We start from the raw sequence: 21,981 nt of genomic DNA on the forward strand, positions 1-21,981 counted from the left end.
TTTTAAAATTGCGATACCCAACAGGGTTCATATTGTACCTATTTATTAGAAGTAACTGTAATTCAACATTATTATATGCAATAAATATTTTGAATTGAATTGAATAGATCGATAGATACTAAATCGATTTTAAATGCTATGCATATGCTGATTTATACTGAAATTTTCCACGGGTATGGATGAAAAACTTTAGTATATCTTAAGACCGCTGGGTCTAGCTAGACATGAAATTTGGCGTTCAGTTTCTCCTACATATATATATATATATACTTATAATCACGTCTATATTCCTTGCGGGGTAGACAGAGCCAACAGTCTTGAAAAGACTTATTGATAGAATTAGTTTCTTATAGAAGTGCACTAAGAGTGGATTTCCCAAAATTCCCAAGGGAATGGGAATTATTGTGATTTTTCGTTTTACGCGAGCGGCGTACTTCCTCTAGTAAAACCATTTCCTTTTTCAATAGACACTTTATTAAGTAAAATCTTATGAATAAAATCACATATCTTATGCAACTTAAGTCTTACTCTCGTAAAGCTATACACATTATGCACTTATTTTCAGTTTGGTGATCCAAAAATACACGATATTGATCCGTAAAATTCACACTTTTTGTGATAAATTTCTATCGAAACCAAACTCTCCTTTATATCGTGGTTAAAAGCGGCCTCTGGGGTAACAGTGATTATGTTTTCAACTCTCTTCTAGTAGCCCTGAGTGCGCCTTTAAAAGTGTGTTTTAAAGTCCTGAAGTAGGATTTTTACACGAAACGACTCCCGTCTGACCTCCGCAACTTTTGCAGGGGAACCTAACACATTGGAACATATTAACACATCCAGTTGCCTGAATGTGCTGATTTTTATTCACACGAGGTTTTTCCTCGTCAGAGCATTAGTTATAGCTATCAAAATAATGTATAATTCCAATTTATGCTTTTCAACCACAGTCCAATGTTAAGGTTCCAAAGGGAAAGGCTTATAAACTTGGAATTCTACTTTTAGGCGATGAGCTAGCAACCTGTCACCATATGAATCTCAATTCTATCATTAAACAGCTGAGCGTGGCCTATTAGTCTTTTCAAGACTTGTGGCTCTGTCTACCCCTCTAGGGATATAGACGTGATCATATGTATGTATGTAATTTCCAAAGTTTGCGGAAGTCAGACGGGAATCGCTTCGTGTAAAAACCTGACTCACCCAATCCAGGGTCCATGGTCAAAGGCGCACCCCGGGCTCCTCTCCAGAGTGGTGAGGATGTGACCGTGACTAAAGCTAAGATGATGAAGACAGACTCTTCTATAAATAATTCTTCTTCTTCATGTATTTCATTCCCGAAAAAGCATTGCTGCTGTAAATTCCAGGTTTCGAAAATTTCCTATCACAAATTCGATTTAAAATTTTTATGTGAAAGCTAAAATACTTTGATGACACACTAAGCTGTTGTCTGTGACTTCCATCCATCTTAAAACTGTATAAATTTTAACATATCATGTTATTCCAATGTCTAAAAAAAAAGATTTCGATTTATTCATCTCTTTAGCAATTCAAATGCTGACGGCATTCGCTCCGTGTTCATCTTTAATATGTTTCTTGAACTCCATTTTTGTGGAACACTCGAAACCGCACGCTCCGCAGACTAACACATGAGCCTCGTCCACTTCCTTGCTATCCAAACCGCTAATTGATACCACCGCTGTAATAAAAATTATATTTTATTAGCCAACCGCCTTGAAAAGATTTAAAACGTCTTGTTCAGCTGTATGGTAATGTATAATTAGATGAACTAAAGTACAAAAAATATTCCGTACATGGTCCTTCGGGCCGGATTTCTTATGGTCCTTCGCGCGAGCCGGATTTCCAATATGGTCCTTCGAGACGGATTTATAACTTGTCAATTTCTTAGATTTTAAGAGATACTTACTGTCGGTCTGTTTGTGTAGATGTCTCTCCTGCACATGTTTCATGAGCTGTGAGTGTGTGTTCGCCTTGTACGGGCACTTGGCGCATTGTAGCGGCGCTCCGGCCCTACCGGCGCGAACTCGGGCGCCCGACGAGTGCTCCTCTGCCTGTGAGGGCACAATTAGCTTTGTATAATATCAATAACTTTTTCTGATTGGGCTGGGTCTTGGATGTATTATAAAATATAGTATCGTTGAGTTAGTATCTCGTAACGCAAGTCTCGAATTTACTACGGGGCTAACTCAATCAGTGTAATTTGTCAATAAAAAAAAAAAAAAAAACTGCCGACTTCTTACAAAGAAGGAGCTATGAATGCGGATGAAGCGAAATTATTCAGGGCTCATGAGCATGACAAGTGGGAAGAATTCTCTACCTACCCCTCTGGGAAAGAGGCGTGTTTTTTTGTATGTTCTGTCGCTTTTCGCTGTTTATCCTATACAAATCGGAATCATACTTAATGATAGTAGAAATTCCATAATAACCACTAGCTTTTGCATGGGGCTTCAATGATGGAATTTAAGGTTCAAATACATACATACATATCACGTGTTCCCTTACGGGGTAGGCGGAGCCGACAATCTTTCAAAAAACTGAAACGCCCAATCCAGGTTCATCTGTATAGTTTTTATGATGTAATTGAGATTCAAATAGTTTGCTAGCCCATCGCCTACAAGAGGAATCTCAAGTTTACAATCCCTACCCCTTAATCACCACGACATCCATGGAAAACAGATGGGGAGTGGTCCTATTCATTTTTTTTTATCTATGCCGGGAACCACACGGCACGAACGAACGAATGAATGAACGAATGAATATTTGCACTCACCTTGTGCGCGGTCATTTCTTTGACGGCGTTACATTTGAAATGACACATCTTGCACGAGTATAGGAACAGTTTGAAATTGGGCGAAGCGAGCAACTCGTGCGGCGGTGGAAATTCCGCTTTCCTCTTCCGCCCATGTTTCTTAGACAGATTCGTAGTTTGAGTTAATTCAGCACTGTAACAAATTGTCAACCAATCAATACATACATATAATGCGGGGTGGACAGAGCCAACAGTCTTAAAATTACTGATAGTTAACCAGTTTGGCTTACTGATTGAATTGAGATTCATATAAAATGACAGGTTGCTAGCCCGTCGCTTAAAAGAAGAATCTAAAGTTTATAAGCCTATTTCTCAGTCGACTTTTACGTCATCCATGGGAAAGAAGTGTCGTAATATTCACCACCGGACTTGTTACAAAGACATACTCATTTAAACGTCTCGGCCATTAAAAATCGATATGTATATCTATAACTTTGCAAAAGTCATCATTTCGGAACACTTTTGCAGAATTGTTCGTGAATGCCCTACAGTTAGTGACGTATAATGCTATCAATACGTTATTTGAAAATTTCATCGCGTCAGCACTTGCTCGCAATTAATACCAGGCATGACATGTCTGAGCATGTTAAGTGAAAAAGAAATATTAATAAACACGCTGTGCCCGCGACTTCGTCCGCGTGGAACAGTTATTTTTGGGCATCATTGAAGCCCTCAAGGATGAATAATTTTCCCCGTTTTTTTTCACATTTTCTTTTATTTTATTAATAAATTAGCTGTGCCCGCGACTTCGTCCGCGTGGAACAGTTATTTTTGGGCATCATTGAAGCCGTCAAGGATGAATAATTTTCCCGTTTTTTTTCACATTTACTTTTATTTTATTTATAAACTAGCCGTTCCCGCGACTTCGTCCGCGTGGAATAGTTATTTTTGGGCATCATTGAAGCCCTCAAGGATGAATAATTTTCCCCGTTTTTTTTTTCACATTTTTTATTAATTTATTTGCTCCTCATAGTTGCAGCGTGATGTTATATAGCCTAACTAGCGACCCGCCCCGGCTTCGCACGGGTGCAAAATTATAAATTTTATTATACATAAAAACCTTCCTCTTGAATCACTCTACCTGTTACAAAAAACCGCATCAAAATCCGTTGCGTAATTTTAAAGATTGAAGCATACAGACAAACAGACTAAAATAGCGACTTTGTTTTATACTATGTAGTGATGCAGATCCATACAAATTCGCGATTGAGAAAAAAACTGTAAATTTAGAAAATAAAGAAATCATCTTACCTTCTCTTCAAAGCTTTCGCTCTTTCTAATATATCTGCAGGACTGAGCTTTTCATTCTGAAACAAAAAAACAAACAAAATATTAAACAAACGAATGATGAGAAACTAATATTTTCTAATTGCCCTGAGTCTTGAATGTTCATACATACATACATACATAAAATCACGCCTCTTTCCCGGAGCGGTAGGCAGAGACTACCTCTTTCCACTTGCCACGATCTCTGCATACTTCCTTCGCTTCATCCACATTCATAACTCTCTTCCTGCAAGCTCGGCGGTTTCGGGTACTCTTGACCTGACCCTTTACCAGGACAGTCTTTTCGAGACTGTCACCTCCGTCTACCCCGCAAGGGATAAATACCTGATAACAATTATGTATGTTGGCTCACTCACCCTAACGGGCAGTCAAGACTGTCAGCTCTGTCTACCCCGCAATGGATAAATACATACATACATACATATAATTACGTCTATATCCCTTGCGGGGTAGACAGAGCTAACAGTCTTGTAGACTGATAGGCTACGTTCAGCTATTTGGCTTTAAGATAGAATTGAGATTCTAATAGTGACGGGTTGCTAGCCCATCGCCTAAAAGGAGAATTTCAAGTTTATAAGTCTATAGATAAATACCTGATAACAATTATGTATGTATGCACTCACTCTAACGGGCAGTCAAGACTGTCAGCTCTGTCTACCCCGCAAGGGACAAGGACGTGATTATAATCATGTCACTTACTTGACGGCCTCTGTGGCGCAGCGGTAGTGCGCTTGTCTGTGACACCGGAGGTCCCGTGTTCGAATCCCGGCCAGGGCATGATGAGAAACGAACTTTTTCTAATTGGCCTGGGTCTTGGATGTTTATCTATATAAGTATTTATTATAAAATATAGTATCGTTGAGTTAGTATCTCGTAACACAAGTCTCGAACTTACTTCGAGGCTAACTCGATCTGTGTAATTTGTCCCGTATATATTTATACTCACTCTAACGGGCAGCTCCTCCCGTTTGACCTGAACGGTGTCCTCTGCACCAGACTGCAGGAACAGCAGAGGGCCCTGCTGGCCGTCCATCACCACGAACGTTTCTTGGTTTTCAGGATCTGGGTAACAATTAATAGACATACATCCTACTACTATTATAAAGGCGAAAGTTTGTATGGATGTTTGTTACTCTTTCACGCAAAAACTACTGAACCGATTACCATGAAATTTGGTATGCAGGTAGCTGAATACCCAGAATAACACATAGGCTACTTTTTATCCCAGAGTTCCCGCGGGATTGATAGGGTTTCCATGCGGACGAAGTCGCGGGCGGCCTCTAGTACATACATATTGCAAGTGCCTTTTTAACAAGACACTCTCTGACCTATACTTATTACTTACTAACTTAGGATAAGTGTATTGTTACTAACAAAAATGAGTCAATGGTCACTTGAATAAATAAATTTATTATTATTATTATGTTTATCCTCTTGGATTTCACGGGTCTATACATACACCCCGGATTTTTGAGAGGCTTGCGTGGGGATATGAATGCAACACGTAGAGGCCCTTTGGAGAAGTTGATGTTATGTTGTTCTCCTTCCAAAACCCGTTCCCTTATTATTATTATACTAAAATTATAAAGCTGAAGAGTTTGTTTCTTCATTTGAACGAGCTAATATCAGGAACTTCTGGTTCGAATTGAAAAATTCTTTTTGCGTTGAATAGACCATTTATCGAGAAAGGCTTTAGGCTATATAACATCACGCTGCAACTATAAGGAGCGAAGGAATAATGGAGAATTTGAAAAAAAAAACGGGGAGAATTATTCACCCTTGAGGGCTTCAATGATGCTCAAAATAACTATTCCACGCGGGCGGAGTCGCGGTCGCGGACACAGCTAGTATCAAAATATTAGCTCGTTCAATGTATTCAAGAGACAATAAGCCGAGCACATAATCTCAATTTACTGAACTTTTGCAGTTATAGGGTAGGCTTATAAACTTGGGATTCTTCTTTTAGGCGATGGGTTAGCAACCTGTCACTATTTGAATCTCAATTCTATCATTGAGCCAAACAGCTGAACGTGGCCTACCAGTCTCATCAAGACTGTTCGGCTCTGTCTACCCCGCAAGGGATGTAGACGTGACCATATGTATGTATGTAAATCCCGTGGAATTTACGAAAAACCCTCTTATTAAGACTGCCGGCTCTGTCCACCTCGCAAGGGATATGAGACGTGATTATAAAAAAATCACTACATAGTATAAAACAAAGTCACCATTTTAGCCTGTTTGTCTGTATGCTTAAATCTTAAAAATTACGCAACGGATTTTGATGCGGTTTTTTTTTTGTAACAGGTAGAGTGATTCAAGAGGAAGGTTTAAAGCTCAAATTGACTGTACGCATTAGTTAGAAAACGTTTGTATGGGATAAAGAAAACGACTGTTTTTAAGGTTTTTCAGGCAATTATTTGGTATTTTTTCGGCGTAAAAACCATCCTTGAACTTCGACGAATATTAAAAAAAAAGAATTGGCCAAATTGGTCCAGGCGTTCTTGAGTTATGCGCTTACCAACACATTTAGCGATTCATTTTTATATTATCTATACTAATATTATAAAGCTGAAGAGTTTGTTTTGTTTGTTTGTTTGTTTAAACGCGCTAATCTCAGAAACTTCTGAACCGATTTGAATAATTCTTTCACTGTTAGATAGTCTATTTATCGAGGAAGGCTATAGGCTACATTTTATCCCGGATTTCCTACGGGAAAGCCGAGGAGGATGTTTGCAAAAATAAGTATGATGCCCAAAATAATTATTCCACGCGGACGAAGTCGCGGGCACAGCTAGTATAAGATAAGATAACATTTATAATTTTGCAACCGTGTGCGAAGCCGGGGCGGGTCGCTAGTAAATGATAAATTAATCGAGACTCTGTCATACCCTCCTGATCGCTAGACTGCAGTACACACGCTACAGTGTCCTGGGTGACCTCGCTCCCTGTGTCGGCGTTTGCGACCAGCTTGTAGGTCGTGTCAGGGCCGTCCTCACATCTGAAACGTGAGAAGAAAAAATAAAAATCCAAAGTCCCACTTCTAACAACAATTCGAACAATCTGAACAATGTATTGTCCACATTCTACTGCAAGTTTCGATAATAGGGATGTGGACTATTTTTGGGAAAGTGTTTAAAACCATGCATAAGTACCAAATATAACCCAAACTATTTATTATTATTTTTTTATTTCAAGTAATTCCTTTAAAATAATTTATTTAAAATTCCATTTAAAATATCGCGCCAAAACGCGGATACCTGTCAAACGGCCGCTGTGACGTCACGCGTTATAAAATATTGTCGAAGTTGTATGTATGTAATAGTTATTTCGTAGTTGTGTGATAATATGAATTCAAAATTTTATAAATATTGTGCAATGTCGCAGTGTAAAAGTACAACTATTAAAACATCTGAAAACTGTTTATTCACGTTCCACGTACAAAAACGATGCGGAAAAAGTGGCTTCAATTAGCCCGTCGGGATCCGGCACTTGTGTCTACACAAAGTAAAATGTATTTCTGTGAGAATCATTTTGATGTAAGTTTGATAATATTTGTTACATTTACTTGTACATATTAAAATAATTTTTCTCTTCAAGTTTTCAAAGACGAAAACTCGAATTTTTAGGTTAGAAATAATGTAAACAATGTTTCGTTCTTTCATTATAGTTGGCCAATGATATGGCAAAATCATATTATTTCGTTTTTACCTTATAATTTAAAAATACCTACTATTGCTATAATAATGTATCTTGAGTATATTACTTACATGGATGTCTTCACATTTCTAAATTCAGCAGAGCAGAAGTTACTATTTGTTGCGAAGAAATTAGCCACCGTAAAGCAATCAATTCTTGGCAAATTTGAACTATCTGCCTTAATATATCCACTTTCCATTATGGGAAAGCAAAATTTATTCAAAAAGATAATCGAACGGAAATCACGGTAATAATATGATCCAAATATCAACAAACACCATAATACTTGACAGCGAAAATTCTTGTATTGCAACGCGTGACATCACGCGTTTTGATTGGTGTTCATTGTCACGTGACTTGAGGGTGAAATATTTGATTACATTTTATTAAATAAAAAAATAATCCCTTGTTTATTGAGGAAAATATTGTGTTTTTTATTATTTTTACTATAGGAAAATATTGTGTTTTTTATTATTTTTACTATAGAAAAGTAAAAATAATAAAAAACACAATATTTTCCTCAATAAACAAGGGATTATTTTTTTATTTAATAAAATGTAATCAAATTTCACCCTCAAGTCACGTGACAATGAACACCAATCAAAACGCGTGATGTCATACCTTTTCGTGGTAAAATTTTATACTTATTTGAGTACAGTCCACATCCCTATTGTGAAAATGACGTTGTTGAAGAAAATGCTGCAGTGCAGTTTGTTGCCGCTTCTTCTGCACTGACGCCTCGGAAGCGGCAGTAAACTAAGTTTTAAGTAATTTTATTTGACGTCAACCAATGTTGTTAAACCATACGCTTTGACAATTATTAAGCGATATGAAGTATCCTATAATAATAATAATGAATAATAATTTTGAATTTGAATACATATACATATATTTATTCATATATGCGATAACCAATGCGATAAACTTAGTATCTTAAACAATGCCATCCTTGTGAACTTACTTGCTGAACATACATACATACATATGATCACGTCTATATCCCGTGCGGGGTAGACAGAGCCAACAGTCTTGAAAAGACTGATAGGCCACATTCAGCTGTATGGCTTTACGAAGATTCAGTGACAGGTTGCTAGCCCATCGCTTAAAAGAAGAATCGCAAGTATATAAGCTTATCCCTTAGTCGCCTTTATTTACTCCAGGCTTGATGAGACAAGAGCTTTCTCTGATTGGCCTGGGTCTTGGATGTTTATGTTTATAAGTTTAAGTTATTTATTATAAAATATAGTATCGTTCAGTTAGTATCTCGTAACGCAAGTCTCGAACTTGCTTCGAGGATAACTCCATCAGTGTAATTTGTCCCGTATATATTTATTTATCCTATTCTAAAAGTGCCGGAAAACACACGGCACATACTGTATGTATTAAGAGTAGAAGTAAGAAATAAAATTAAATCCGCCCTTGAGTACATAGTTATTTTTAACTAGAGGCCGCCCGCGACTTCGTCCGCATGGAAACCCTATCAATCCCGCGGGAACTCTGGGATAAAAAGTAGCCTATGTGTTATTCTGGGTCTTCAGCTACCTACATACCAAATTTCATGGTAATCGGTTCAGTAGTTTTTGCGTGAATGAGTAACAAACATCCATACAAACTTTCGCCTTTATAATAGTATAAGTAAGTACAGTAAAAGCTCCCTATTCGCGCTTCCGTCATTCGCGTTTTCACTATTCGCGGTTTAAAAAAATGCAACCCAATTTCTTTATTCGCGGCAAAAAATTTCTTTATTCGCGGATCTAAAATTTCATACAAAATTCCAGTAGGTGTTTAAGGCAATATCTTTTGCAAGTGCCGTCAAATGGTACCACCGAGCACTTTGACCTAAGCCGCCTTTGTCGCATTTGCCTTAAACACCGCGGTTGGCGTTTTTGAAAATGTAAACAAACAGAAGAAAGCCACCTTATTTCTGAAAAAATAAAGTATATTTTTAAATGTTGATGATCCGTTATTTGGTAAAAGGCGCTTTGCCTATTTTTTTGTTTTATCTTTCACATTCGTTACAATAATTGTGCTCGAGTAACACGTCTCTACTGCTCTCTTCGTTCTTCGTAATTAATAATGTCAACTAAAAAAATTGAGAAACGCGTTTCTACACAAAAAAAATCTGTGTTACCGCTTAAAGTGAAAATAGAATTATGCTTGATCGTTTACGCCTTGGAGAGTATCTAGGAACGTATCCCCATAAACCCATATAAATTACCATTCTGTATTCACGGTTTCTGTATTCGCGGCATATTTATGGAACGTATACCCCGCGAATAAAGAGATTTTACTGTATAGTAGGATGTCTTTTTATGTATTCATTCATTCATTCATATGGTCACGTTTATATCCCTTGCGGGGTAGACAGAGCCAACAGTCTTGAAAAGACTGAATGGCCACATTCAGCTATTTGGCTTAATGATAGAATTGAGATTGAAATAGTGACAGGGTGCTAGCCCATCGCCTAAAAGAAGAATCCCAAGTTGTAAGCCTATCCCTCAGTCGCCTTTTACGACATCCATGAGAGAGAGATGGAGTGGTCCTATTCTTTTTTTGTATTGATGCCGGGAACCACACGGCAGATCTTTTTATGTTACTACTAAAAAATTTGTTGTGCACAACAATAAAGTATTCACAAACAAACAAACAAACTTAAATTACCAACATACTGACCTGACTAAAGTCATATTGAGCAGGTCCAGCTGAACAACGGACTTGTCCGAGTTGAGCACTTGCACGTATCTGGTCTCCGGGATCTCGTCCGTGTCCAAATCCGGAAGGATCTGAGTTTCCGTTGACTGAAACAAGGTGAATGGTATTTATTTTATTTATTTATTTATTTATGTACACAAAATTATATACAGAAGCATTTATAACAGTAATACTAGTACAAAGGTGCTACTTATTTCAAAAGAAATCTCTTCCAGTAGACCCATGAGAGGAGAGATTAATTTTGGAGCGGTATGGCATGTGCATAAATGTAGAGTTAAATATGTTAGTGTTGTTTAGATTCTTTTGAGGCGATGGGCTAGCAACCTGTCACTATTTGAATCTCAATTCTATCATTAAGCCAAATAGTTGTACGTGGCCATTCAGTCTTTTCAACACTGTTGGCTCTGTGTACCCCGCAAGGGATATAGTTGTGAGTCGTGACCATATATATGTATGTAGTGTTGCCTATTGATAGACCACTATTGATACATACATAAAATCACGCCTCTTTCCCAGAGGGGTAGGCAGTGACTACATCTTTCCACTTGCCACGATCACTGCACAATTTCTTATCTATACATACATACACATAATCACCTCTATATCCCTTGCGGGGTAAACAGTGCCAACAGTAATCAAAGGCTAAGAGGCCACGTTCAGCTGTTTGGCTTAATGATAGAATTGAGATTCAAATAGTGACAGGTTGCTGGCACATCACCTAAAAAGAATGCCAAGTTTGTAAGCCTATCCCTCAGTCGCCTTTACATCCATGGGAAAGTGATGGAGTGGTCCTATTCTTTTTTGTATTGGTGCCGGGAACCACACGGCAAATAAACAAAATTAAAAATAACAATAAAACTCACCTGGCCCTGTCTATAATTGCTGCGTGACATTTCCACAATTTGTAATTGTCCTGTAAAAAGAATTATATAGTTTTAAAATCGCCTACTAATATTGTGAATGCGGAAGTAACTCATAAACCACTGTTCTGATCTTGATATTACACCCACATCATGATTATTTACAAGAGGCCGCCCTCGACTTCATCGGAATGGAAACCCTATAAACCCGCGGGAACTCCGGAATAAAAATAGCATATATGTTATTCTGGGGTCTTCAGCTACCAACATACCAAATTTAATTGTCATCAGTTCAGTAGTTTTTGCGTGAAAGCATAACAAACATCCATACTGACATACTCACAGACTTTCACATTTATAATGTTAGTAGGATGTCTACATCCCTTGTTATATATATATTGCTCATTTTATAGTAAAACATAGCATGTTATAGTTATTTCATATTATATTATACAGATTAAAACAGAGGAAACATATTTTAAAAAAAATTTTTTCTTATATCTCACCATCTCTGAATTCCGTTGTGAGCAGCGAGTCGGTGGCCACCTGCACAGAGCCTTCTTCGTCAGACATGATTTAGTGCTGAAATTATATTTTATTTTATTGGTAAGACCAATGATTACAATATGCGATAAAAATAGTATGAGATTCATAATACATAATTCAATTAATTATTTACAATATATATCAATTTTGTTTACTTATATTTCTTTATTTATACATATATACATATAGTCACATCTATATTGACGGCCTCTGTGGCGCAGCGGTAGTGCGCTTGTCTGTGTCACCGGAGGTCCCGGGTTCGAATCCCGGCGGGGGCATGATGAGAAACGAACTTTCTCTGATTGGCCTGGGTCTTGGATGTGCATCTATATACGTATTTATTATAAAATATAGTATCGTTGAGTCAGTATCTCGTAACACAAGTTTCGAACTTACTTCGAGGTTAACTCAATCTGTGTAATTTGTCACGTATATACCATATATATATTCCTTGCGGGGTAGACCAAATTTTCATAGGACTCTCACATAACCTACAAAATTAACCCAGGTACACAAATTCTCATGGGAACGCAGGTAAATAAAGCTCTAAAAATATTCTGCTAGTGAAATGCCTGTAATATTTACTCACTGTAAAAATTTGCATAGGTTATGTTGGTAAATTACATTATGGTAACTACAATGACCACTTGCCATTTTGAGTCGTGGTCATTTAAAGATATCACAATATTTGAGAAATTCGAATGCAGTAAATATTTCGTAAACAAACACAAAACAAAACGTCAAAATATATTTTGTCCATTTTTCTTGCAACACCATTATAGCGAGTGTTTCTATTTAATCCGTGATATATTCAATTTTATTATTGCAACAATACTCACGATTTAATGGCAACAATAACTTTTGTATAAACACTGACAAATAGTTTCAATTTAAGTAGAATGGTTCAAATATAAATGACGATTCAGATGTTATCACACAGAATTGTTGAACTATTAATTTCTATGAAATCTTGAGAGACGATTTCTTTTTTTGTAGTTCATTCTCATTCATGTATTGTACCAACCAAAGTAACAAAAATGTTGCCAGAAACAATAAAATACCCCACAACCACAACCCAGACTCAGCCACATTAAAATGTAAATAAATTATTCATAAAACATATATATTTTATTTAATAATGTTTTTTCCCGTAATTACTTTTTTAATATATAAATTTAAATCATCATACAAGTTTGATACAGAAAAAGATGTACCAGTGTATGTGATTATCGGGTTCTCTTTCTAACACACATAATCTACACTAACTCTGTCTCCCTCTAATAATCACTAAAATGTAGAGCCAGCCACGCGAATTTCAACCGAGCTACAAACATTATGAAAGTCTGTAACAAAGTAGTTCCTAATAAAATTATGCATAACGTTGTCTCTTTCGCTCTTAGGTAAACGCCGTAAACGACTTACAAAATAAGAAAACCGTGTTATTCTTTAAATAGATTACAATTTCACTGTAAATAAAATTTCAACTATAAAGAAAAAATGATTCTGCTGAGATTTATTACATCGAAACTTGATTAAATAGCGCAGTTTGATTGTAATAAATTCATGAAAATTGTATTCTAAAACGCGATATCAAAGTTTTCACGTTTGCTTGATATAAAAGAACGGCTGATAGATTAGCAGGCGGGAGGTCCGTGGCTACTACGTAGGGCGGTGCTGGCAGGGAGCCGCTCTAATTCCTTGCCATCAGATATGTTGACGCGTAAGCAATCATATATGGTAAAATAATGTCAAATATGTCAAGAAAATGATAAAGAGAGACTTCGGTCTCAACCACACGCTTAGTAGCTAATTTGACTTCCTTTTGCAAAATTTTAGAATGTTACATAAATTTTTTTATTATAATTTATAGAAGAAAATTTTAATAACACCTTTGATGAATATAGCCTACATATCTATCTACTGTTTTTTATTTCGCATAAACATTGATATACAGAATTAGGTGTACGTATAAATTATAACAAAAGTATTGTAGAGTCGAGACAGCTCATTACTAATGAATCATCATATTTTATTGAACACGTCAACAAGTGGTAAAAATCCAATTAAATATTGTAATTAGTCAAAAAATAAAGACTGTTGGCTCTGTCTACCTCGTGTGGAATTTAGACGTGCAAAGTGAAGTACCTACCTAAGAAGGCAGAACTTTAATGAACATTACTCACGCTAACGCTACGAAATTAACGTTTGTTTATTAGATGGAGTAAAATTAGCATACATAATAAGACATTATATAAAAACTTAAAACGACATTAACTATTCCTAGCCATGTGGTTCACAGTTCTTAAGAATAGGATTCTCCACTCTATTTTTTACTAGTGTGTAAAAGGCGACTAAGGGAAAAACGGAATTATCTAGTGCAAGTTTCCATGCTGGACCAATGCTTCCCGCGCAGATAGAAAAGTCACACAACGTAGAGACTTATAAACTTGGGTTTCTTAGGCGACGAACTATTAATATTTAATAGCCCTTAATCTCATTAAGTCATCCAGGTAAACGAATGCTTTGAATCTTATGATTATTGACTCTGTCTACTCCGTTTAAGGATATAGACCAATCTAGATCTAGATTCAAAAAGGCGTTAAACAAATTATTATAAAAAAATATACATACATACATATGGTCACGTCTATATCCCTTGCGGGATTGACAGAGCCAACAGTCTTGCAAAAGACTGAATGACCACGTTCAGCTATTTGGCTTTATGATAGAATTGAGAGATACCTATATAAAAAAAATTAATTACGAGATATTAGTTAACAATTTTACATTAAAAATAATGTTAAATTGTAATTAATAATTTGCTTGTGTGATGGGACCAAGGGGTCCAAAAGTAAATAACATTTTTTTTTAATTTGTAGTTTAGGTTTTTTTTTTAAATAAGGTAGATTTATTATTATTTAGTTTAGGAATTATAATACTTAATCACAATTAAAAAAAATAAAGCACAAAAGAATTAAAACAAAAAAAAATTTTGTTACATACATAAAATCACGCCTCTTTCCCGGAGGGGTAGGCAGAGACTACCTCTTTCCACTTGCCACGATCTCTGCATACTTCTTTCGCTTCGTCCACATTCATAACTCTCTTCATACAAGCTCGGCGGTTTCGGGTACTTTTGACCTGACCCTTTACCAGGACGTCCTTAATTTGATCAAGATACGTTCGTCTAGGTCTTCCCACTCCGACCTTTCCCTCCACACTCTCCTTGTATATCTGTAAAAATTATGTTCGTTCTTAAAAATTCAAAAAGAGAGTCAATTGACTACAGCGGTATTGTGTATCTTGGTTGAAGATCTCATCAGAACATGTTTGTTTAACTTTCAAATCAAATGTTTAAATCATACGTGACGGCTTAAAGACGACAAATACGGGCGGGAGTTTAGACCGGCCTCCCGCCAGTACCGGCTCACCGTGTAGTTAGGGACTCCCCAGTACACAATTCCAGCGATTTGTATTTATACAACGAGACGAGAAAACATTAAAAGCGAGATTCAGTCCGGACGCTCCTATTGGTTGTTGGCGTGACGCAGGGGAACTCGAATGGAAAGCAATAATGTGGACGGCTTTATGCGAACGAAAGCAATTGTGAAACAAGTTTTTATAAAATTCATGTACAATAAAAATTGTATGAAGGGTTCGAGACGTGATGCAAAATTATTGTGTACTGGAGTTGTTGATTCGGTAATAAATTACATTGTTGTAGTATTATACTGCATTGTAATTCTTCATTGCATGATGCTTATTAAGGAGTAGAGATGATAAGTCAATTTAATTATACGGGTCATAAAATTTGACTCATTCATGAGAGTAAACAATCTCTGTATGTAAATTTTATATATATATATAGATATATAAAAATTAGTAAGTATGTTTATTATCCTTTATTTATTATCACCCACACAAAGGTTAGATAGATAAAACTCTTTATTGCACCATAAGAGTAAAACATACAAAACAACTCAAAGCAGATATAGATGGTACAAAGGCGGACTTATCGCTAAAGCAATCTCTTCCAGTCAACCTTTGGGTGGAAGGAAATCAAACAGGAGATTGGCGTTGGCGCAGAGCAAGATAAATAAATGTTTGAACATAATAAAATACATACATAATATATATCTATATATAATACATATAAATACATACAAATACGCATAAATACAGATAAAAACATAATAATAACATATACTTAGGATAGAGTAGAAAGATAGTGAGACCTAACGAGATTTTTGAAACTATTAATAGTCTGGGCTTTCCTGATATCGACAGGAAGAGCATTCCATAGACGGACAGCTTGTACAGTAAAAGAGTGGGAGTAAAAATTGGTGTTGGATGTCGGTAGTCTTAGTCGTAGGGTAACCGTGCTACGCAGACTGCGGGTGGCGCCTTGGGCATCGCTATAAAAATTGAAGCGCTCCTTTAAATAAGATGGAGAAAACGGATTAAATAAGACCGAATAGAGCATTGTCACAATATGCAAATTGCGACGGAGTCGGATAGGAAGCCACTTCAGCTGCGAACGGAAAGAAGAAACGTGATCATATTTGCGAAGCCCAAATATGAAACGTATAGAAAGATTTTGAAGACGCTCGAGTTTGTTTAACTGTTCCTCAGTGACGTCGAGATAAGCAGTATCAGCGTAATCAAGGAGAGGGAGAAGAAGAGATTGTGTCAGCGCAATTTTAGTATCAATAGGTAGGAAATTACGTAACCTTCTAAGCGAGCTGAATGCTAAGAACATTTTCCTGCTCACGTCATTAATATGATGCGACCATGACAAAGTTTTGTCGAATATTAAACCCAAATTTTTTACCTTGTCACTAAAAGGAATTACCACATTATCAAAATTAAGAGGAGGCACTTATCTCCAATCAATACGAGAAACAAAATAATGTTAAGGTTCTTTGTTAACCCAATGGTATACAGGTGCAATTTTTGTGCAATAAATTTTTAAATAAATAAATAAACCGCGTTGCATTTTTTCCGCATTAGTAAGTAAAGTCAATTACGTATCTTAATACTGATAGTTATCAGTATCATTTTATTTCAAGCAATTATGTACTCGACTTAAACTATTGAGTGTGCCGTCTCGCATAGACCTCTCGAATGAGGCGATGGAGTGGGCGAGCGGGCAAGCGCAGTAGTCTCAACTCAACCAGGCAATTCTGACGTCACCATTAGCCATACCGTCTCACGCACCTAGGTCATCCATACATACATATAATCACGTCTATATCCCTTGCGGGGTAAACAGAGCCGACAGTCTTAAAAAGACTGATAGGCGACGTTCAGCTGTTTGGCTTAATGAAAGAATATTGCGATTCAAATAACGACAGGTTGCTAGCCTGTCGCCTAAAAGAAGAATCTCAAGTTTATAAGCCTATCCCCTAGTCGCCTTTTACTACATCCACGGGGAAAGAGATGGAGTGATCCTGTTCTTTTTCCTATTGGTGCCACACGGCACACATAGCTCACAGGACACAAGATGCAACTATTTCACTATATGCATTAACTGCGTATTCCTGTGGCCATCAGATAGTGTAATGCTTTTTGTAGGACTTACATCAGCCTTGGAAGCGGCAATAAACTAAGTTTTAAGTTATTTATTTGACGTCAACCAATGTTGTCAAACCAAACGTTTTGACAATTATTAAGCAATATGAAGTATCCTATAATAATGAATAAAAATTTCGAATTTGAATTTTGATTTAAATCTTATAAAATAAAATACGTACATAAAAATTTGTACAAATATGAAAAAAATGGATTTGCGGAATGCAGCATGTTCTTTTGGCATGATGTCAAGAATGACCTTACTTCCTAAAATTATGATTCCAATTATAGATGGCCGGCCTCTGTGGCGCAGCGGTAGTACGCTTCTCTGTGACACCGGTGGTCCCGGGTTCGAATCCCGGCCAGGGCATGATGAGAAAAGAACTTTTCTGATTGGCCTGGGTCTTGGATGTGCATCTATACAAGAATTTATTATAAAATATAGTATCTTCGAGTTAGTATCTCGTAACACAAGTCTCGAACTTACTTCGAGGCTAACTCAGTCTGTGTAATTTGTCACATATATATTTATTTAATGACCATACTTCCTAAAATTATGATTCCAATCTTAACACCGACCTACTAATGTAATGTTTTATTGTGCCGTGAAGAGTATTATTAATAGTATTCATTTATTTGCAAGTCACATACGCAAGGTGGAAAATGAATTCTGCTCCTTTTTTAAGATCGACCATAAAGATTTATATTTCTATCACTAAGCTTAACAGCTGAATGTGGCCTATCATGACTATCATTTTGATTTTGATTTTAAATTTTGATTGCGATTTGATTTTTAATTTGATATTGATTTAATTTTGTCTATTTGATTTTATTGAAAATTGTATATGGATCTTTGTTGTCTGAAATAATTGAATTTTTTTTATGCCCTTTACGTCCATTATTCTGAATTGGTTTGATAACGACATTGTATCGAATTTAATTTAGTCTATACCTAATAGTAATGAAATTAATTCTATGGCTCTACCTGTTGACTTTATACCACAGAACTACTAATAAACATATGAAAAAGATTTATTTTATATGAGAGCTAGGTTTTCATGGTGGCATTTCTGTTTATCCTCATTTTTTTTAACAAAAAGCCACTTAATAATTTTGTTGTTCTTTTATGCGATGGGCTAGCAAAGTGTCACTATTTGAATCTCAAATAAATCACTTAGTTTAGTTTAGTTACCATGATGATTGTAGCCTTCTGTCTTTCGATACTATTAGCTCTGTCCACCCAACAAGTGATAGAGACGAGACTCTATATATATTACTAGCTGTGCCCGCGACTTCGTCCGCATGGAATAGTTATTTTGAGCATCATTGAAGCCCTCAAGGATGAATAGCTTTCCCCGTTTTTTTTTCACATTTTCCATTATTTCTTCGCTATAATAGTTGCAGCGTGATGTTAAATAGCCTAAAGCCTTTCTCGATAAATGGTATGGTACACAAAAATAATTTTTCAATTCGAACCAAAAGTTCCTGGGATTAGCGCGTTCAAACAAACAAACAAAGAGGGAAAAGTCCGCCATTGCAAGTGATTTGTTTCTTTTATAACTATGTACTTAGTATTTTCTTGTTACTGTGTAAATTTCTATGCAATAAAGATATTACAAACAAACTCTTCAGCTTTATAATATTAGCATAGATAGTTTAGAGTACGTAATACAAGTGTAAAGTTATAACAAGGCAAGTTCAAAGTAACCATAACAAACGTATGAAGATTAAAATCTTCATAGGTATAGTTGCGTTTAAAAATTACACTACTGAGCTCCACTGAGGCATATTTAAAGTAGTCTGCGAAGAAAGATAAGCATTTGATACGGGTCTAGCTCTCCAACTGACAGCGGCTGCATTGCAACGGAACAAAATAACAGAAATAAGCAAAACGCGCCAGCAGCATTATGTTCTGCTCTGCTGAACTTAAGGCGAAGTGATTATATTTACTTAAGCTTTGGAGAAAGAAATATTATGACAATTTATTTAAACGCGATATTATTGGATGTCTGTGTCACGACATAACATATGTATGTCTAAAGCTCTAATTAATAATGCTAATAATTTTCAGCTTTTAGCTACAAAGATCGGGATCAGTTAGGAAAAATAGCAATGGACGTGGTCAAAGCGTAAATAGAAAACAATCAAAGAAACAAATTTGACAAATATTAATTGAGACTGGGACGGGATGAAATAAGCAGCTAGCATTCTAGAAGACTTCATTCATTTCTTCAATTAATTTTAATCCAATCCAAATGTCAATTGCTATACTTTTTATGACTTGCCGTGCAGTGCCGTGTAGTTCCCAGCACCAATAATAAACAAGAAAAGGATCACTCCATCTCGTACCCACTGATGTTGTAAAAGGCGACTAAGGGAAAGGCTTATAAACTTGTGATTCTTCTTTCAGGCGATGAGCTAGCAACCTGTCACTATTTGAATCTCAATTCTATCATTAAGCCAAACAGCTGATTGTGGCCTGCCAGTCTTTTCAAGGCTATTGGCTCTGTTTACACCGCAAGAGACATAGACGTGATTATTTGTATGTATAAGTACACTTTTTATAGTTTAATGATCGACGAAACACAAAAACATACAAAAGAGAATATTTTTGACAAATTACACAGATTGAGTTAGCGTCGAAGTAAGTTCGAAACTGGTGTTACGACATAAACTAGAGACCCGGGCTAATCTGAACAAGTTTTCCATCATAACCTGGCCTGGAATTGAACCCAGGATCTTTTCATTCAGAGGCAAGAATCTGACAAATGTGCCAAACGGCCGCCGATATAATATTATAATGAAGAGAATTAGAATATTAATTTTGTCAACATAGAATAATCTTGATTTCTCTTTGTACATCGAATCTTTAGAAAACAGTGCTCTCCCTTAACAACTGTCTGCATTGAAGAAACCAGATTCCCCCCTTTTATGAGCACGATGCAGAGACGCAACATACAGATCTCTACATTAAACGGATTTTGATTTTTTTTAAAGCTGTCTATACAATTCATTAAAATTGGTCGCAATATGAAAGCATGTTTTTTTTTTTTGGTTTGATTAAAGTTAAGTAAATTCAAATTTGGAATAACTGTAACCATTTTCTTGTCAATGTACCTATGAAATCTTTTTTTTTTTGTTGCCACGGTATCGTACTGACTACCCTCTTTTTAAATTCTCTCTCTTCATCTTTCAGGTTAGTAGTTTTGCGGAATAAGAGAAATAAAAAAATTTAACATTTGCCCTATAAAAATTCGTGAATAGAGCCCATGTTATGTCTTATTGTGTATGAGTGCATGAAGTTAATGCATTTATCGATAAACTCATATGCTTTGATAATACTTACTTATAATGCAGAAAGTTTTAAGTTTTCATTATTTCAATAATAAAAATTAATTTTATTTGCAATCTTTGCAGAAAGTTTTTGTTGTTTCAATAAGACTGCAGGGCATTGGTATTGACATACATCGAGTTTGAGTTCTTTCCCAAAATAAATTTTCAATTTGATGACTCTGTTTCTCTCAGTAAACTATACGGCTGAATCGCGCTATCAGAGTTTCCAGTGCAGTAAATACTTAAAGTTAACTTCGTCAGATTCGCACAGGGAGTCCGTAGCCACACGGTACAGTGGTTCTGTGCAGCCACTACAATCAAGTGCACCACACACCCAACTTTAGACCTTATTCATGTCGCATAAGAACAAAACTTCAACATTTGCCATTCTGTCGACTAGAAGAAATTGCTAGACTGTATTTGGATACCCGCGACACTTTAGAATGACGAATGCTTGAACTTGATAATGACTGCATACAGCACCGCTGTGGTAGAATTGACTCCTTTTTGTAAAAAAAAAAATCAAATCATTTTACTTTATCTAGGCCAAGATTCTTTTCATTTTTTATACATTTATAATAAGAAAGATAACAAGAAGTTCATATGTTTACAATCAATTAATAAAATTTTTGTTTCAAATTTCCACTTTTATGCAATAACGCCATCTACTGACAACTTTACTGAAGGCTAAGTAAGTTGTCTCTAAGTAAACTGCGATGCTAGAATGCAAGTACTAACGTGTAACATAAGTAAACTAAAATTGAAAGAACAACTTAACTTGCTTTTGTACCCTAAAACTGTAACAATTATTTCACAATTAAGACGCTGTATTGAGTTGATAACATAAACTACTTTTCTTTCACAAAACATATTTAACGCTAAACTAGTAGTAACAAGTATTTATAGAAAGACTAGCGGCCCGCATCAGTTTCGTCCGTGGTACATTTTTTGTAAAACCCGCAACTAGTTTTACCCAATTTTTTATGGTCGGTTTAGTATTTACATACATACATACATATAATCACGTCTATATCCCTTGCGGGGTGGACAGAGCTAACAGTCTTGTAAAGACTGATAGGCCACGTTCATCTATTTTCAACTATTTGGCTTTAAGATAGAATTGAGATTCTAATAGTGACGGGTTGCCAGCTC

The 21,981-nt window shown here is 36.1% G+C and overlaps 1 protein-coding gene across 3 annotated transcripts; it reads right to left on the reverse strand.

Annotated features, from left to right (window-relative positions):
- Positions 1-1,096: 1,096 nt before the first annotated feature.
- On the reverse strand, positions 1,097-12,948 carry LOC106138579 (uncharacterized). 3 transcript variants are annotated; one of them, XM_060952759.1, is made up of 10 exons: positions 12,577-12,697; positions 11,886-11,961; positions 11,383-11,432; positions 10,481-10,605; positions 7,000-7,109; positions 5,058-5,173; positions 4,076-4,131; positions 2,786-2,957; positions 1,922-2,066; positions 1,097-1,693 (listed from the first exon to the last, which is right to left on the reverse strand). In XM_060952759.1, the coding sequence occupies exons 2-10, from the start codon at positions 11,950-11,952 to the stop codon at positions 1,545-1,547; spliced, it is 990 nt and encodes a 329-aa protein (XP_060808742.1). In that variant the 5' UTR covers positions 11,953-11,961; positions 12,577-12,697; the 3' UTR covers positions 1,097-1,544. The 3 variants fall into 3 exon arrangements, with proteins under 3 accessions (XP_060808742.1, XP_060808741.1, XP_060808740.1); XM_060952758.1 differs by having other exon boundaries at positions 12,515-12,670; XM_060952757.1 differs by lacking the exon at positions 12,577-12,697 and adding an exon at positions 12,765-12,948 and having other exon boundaries at positions 1,099-1,693.
- Between the last annotated feature and the right edge of the window lie 9,033 nt (positions 12,949-21,981).

The sequence above is a fragment of the Amyelois transitella genome, chromosome 29, assembly GCF_032362555.1.
Source record: "Amyelois transitella isolate CPQ chromosome 29, ilAmyTran1.1, whole genome shotgun sequence".
Classification (NCBI taxonomy): Eukaryota; Metazoa; Arthropoda; class Insecta; order Lepidoptera; family Pyralidae; genus Amyelois; species Amyelois transitella.

Bases quoted from the DNA above. Each gene is read 5' to 3' on its own strand.
- LOC106138579 (XM_060952759.1), bottom strand. From the start codon at position 11,952: ATGTCTGACGAAGAAGGCTCTGTGCAGGTGGCCACCGACTCGCTGCTC. The intron at 10,606-11,382 runs GTGAGTTTTATT...ACCTTGTTTCAG, and splicing joins GCAATTATAGACAGGGCCAG to TCAACGGAAACTCAGATCCT. The intron at 4,132-5,057 runs GTGAGTATAAAT...TTTTTGTTTCAG, and splicing joins GGGAGGAGCTGCCCGTTAGA to AATGAAAAGCTCAGTCCTGC.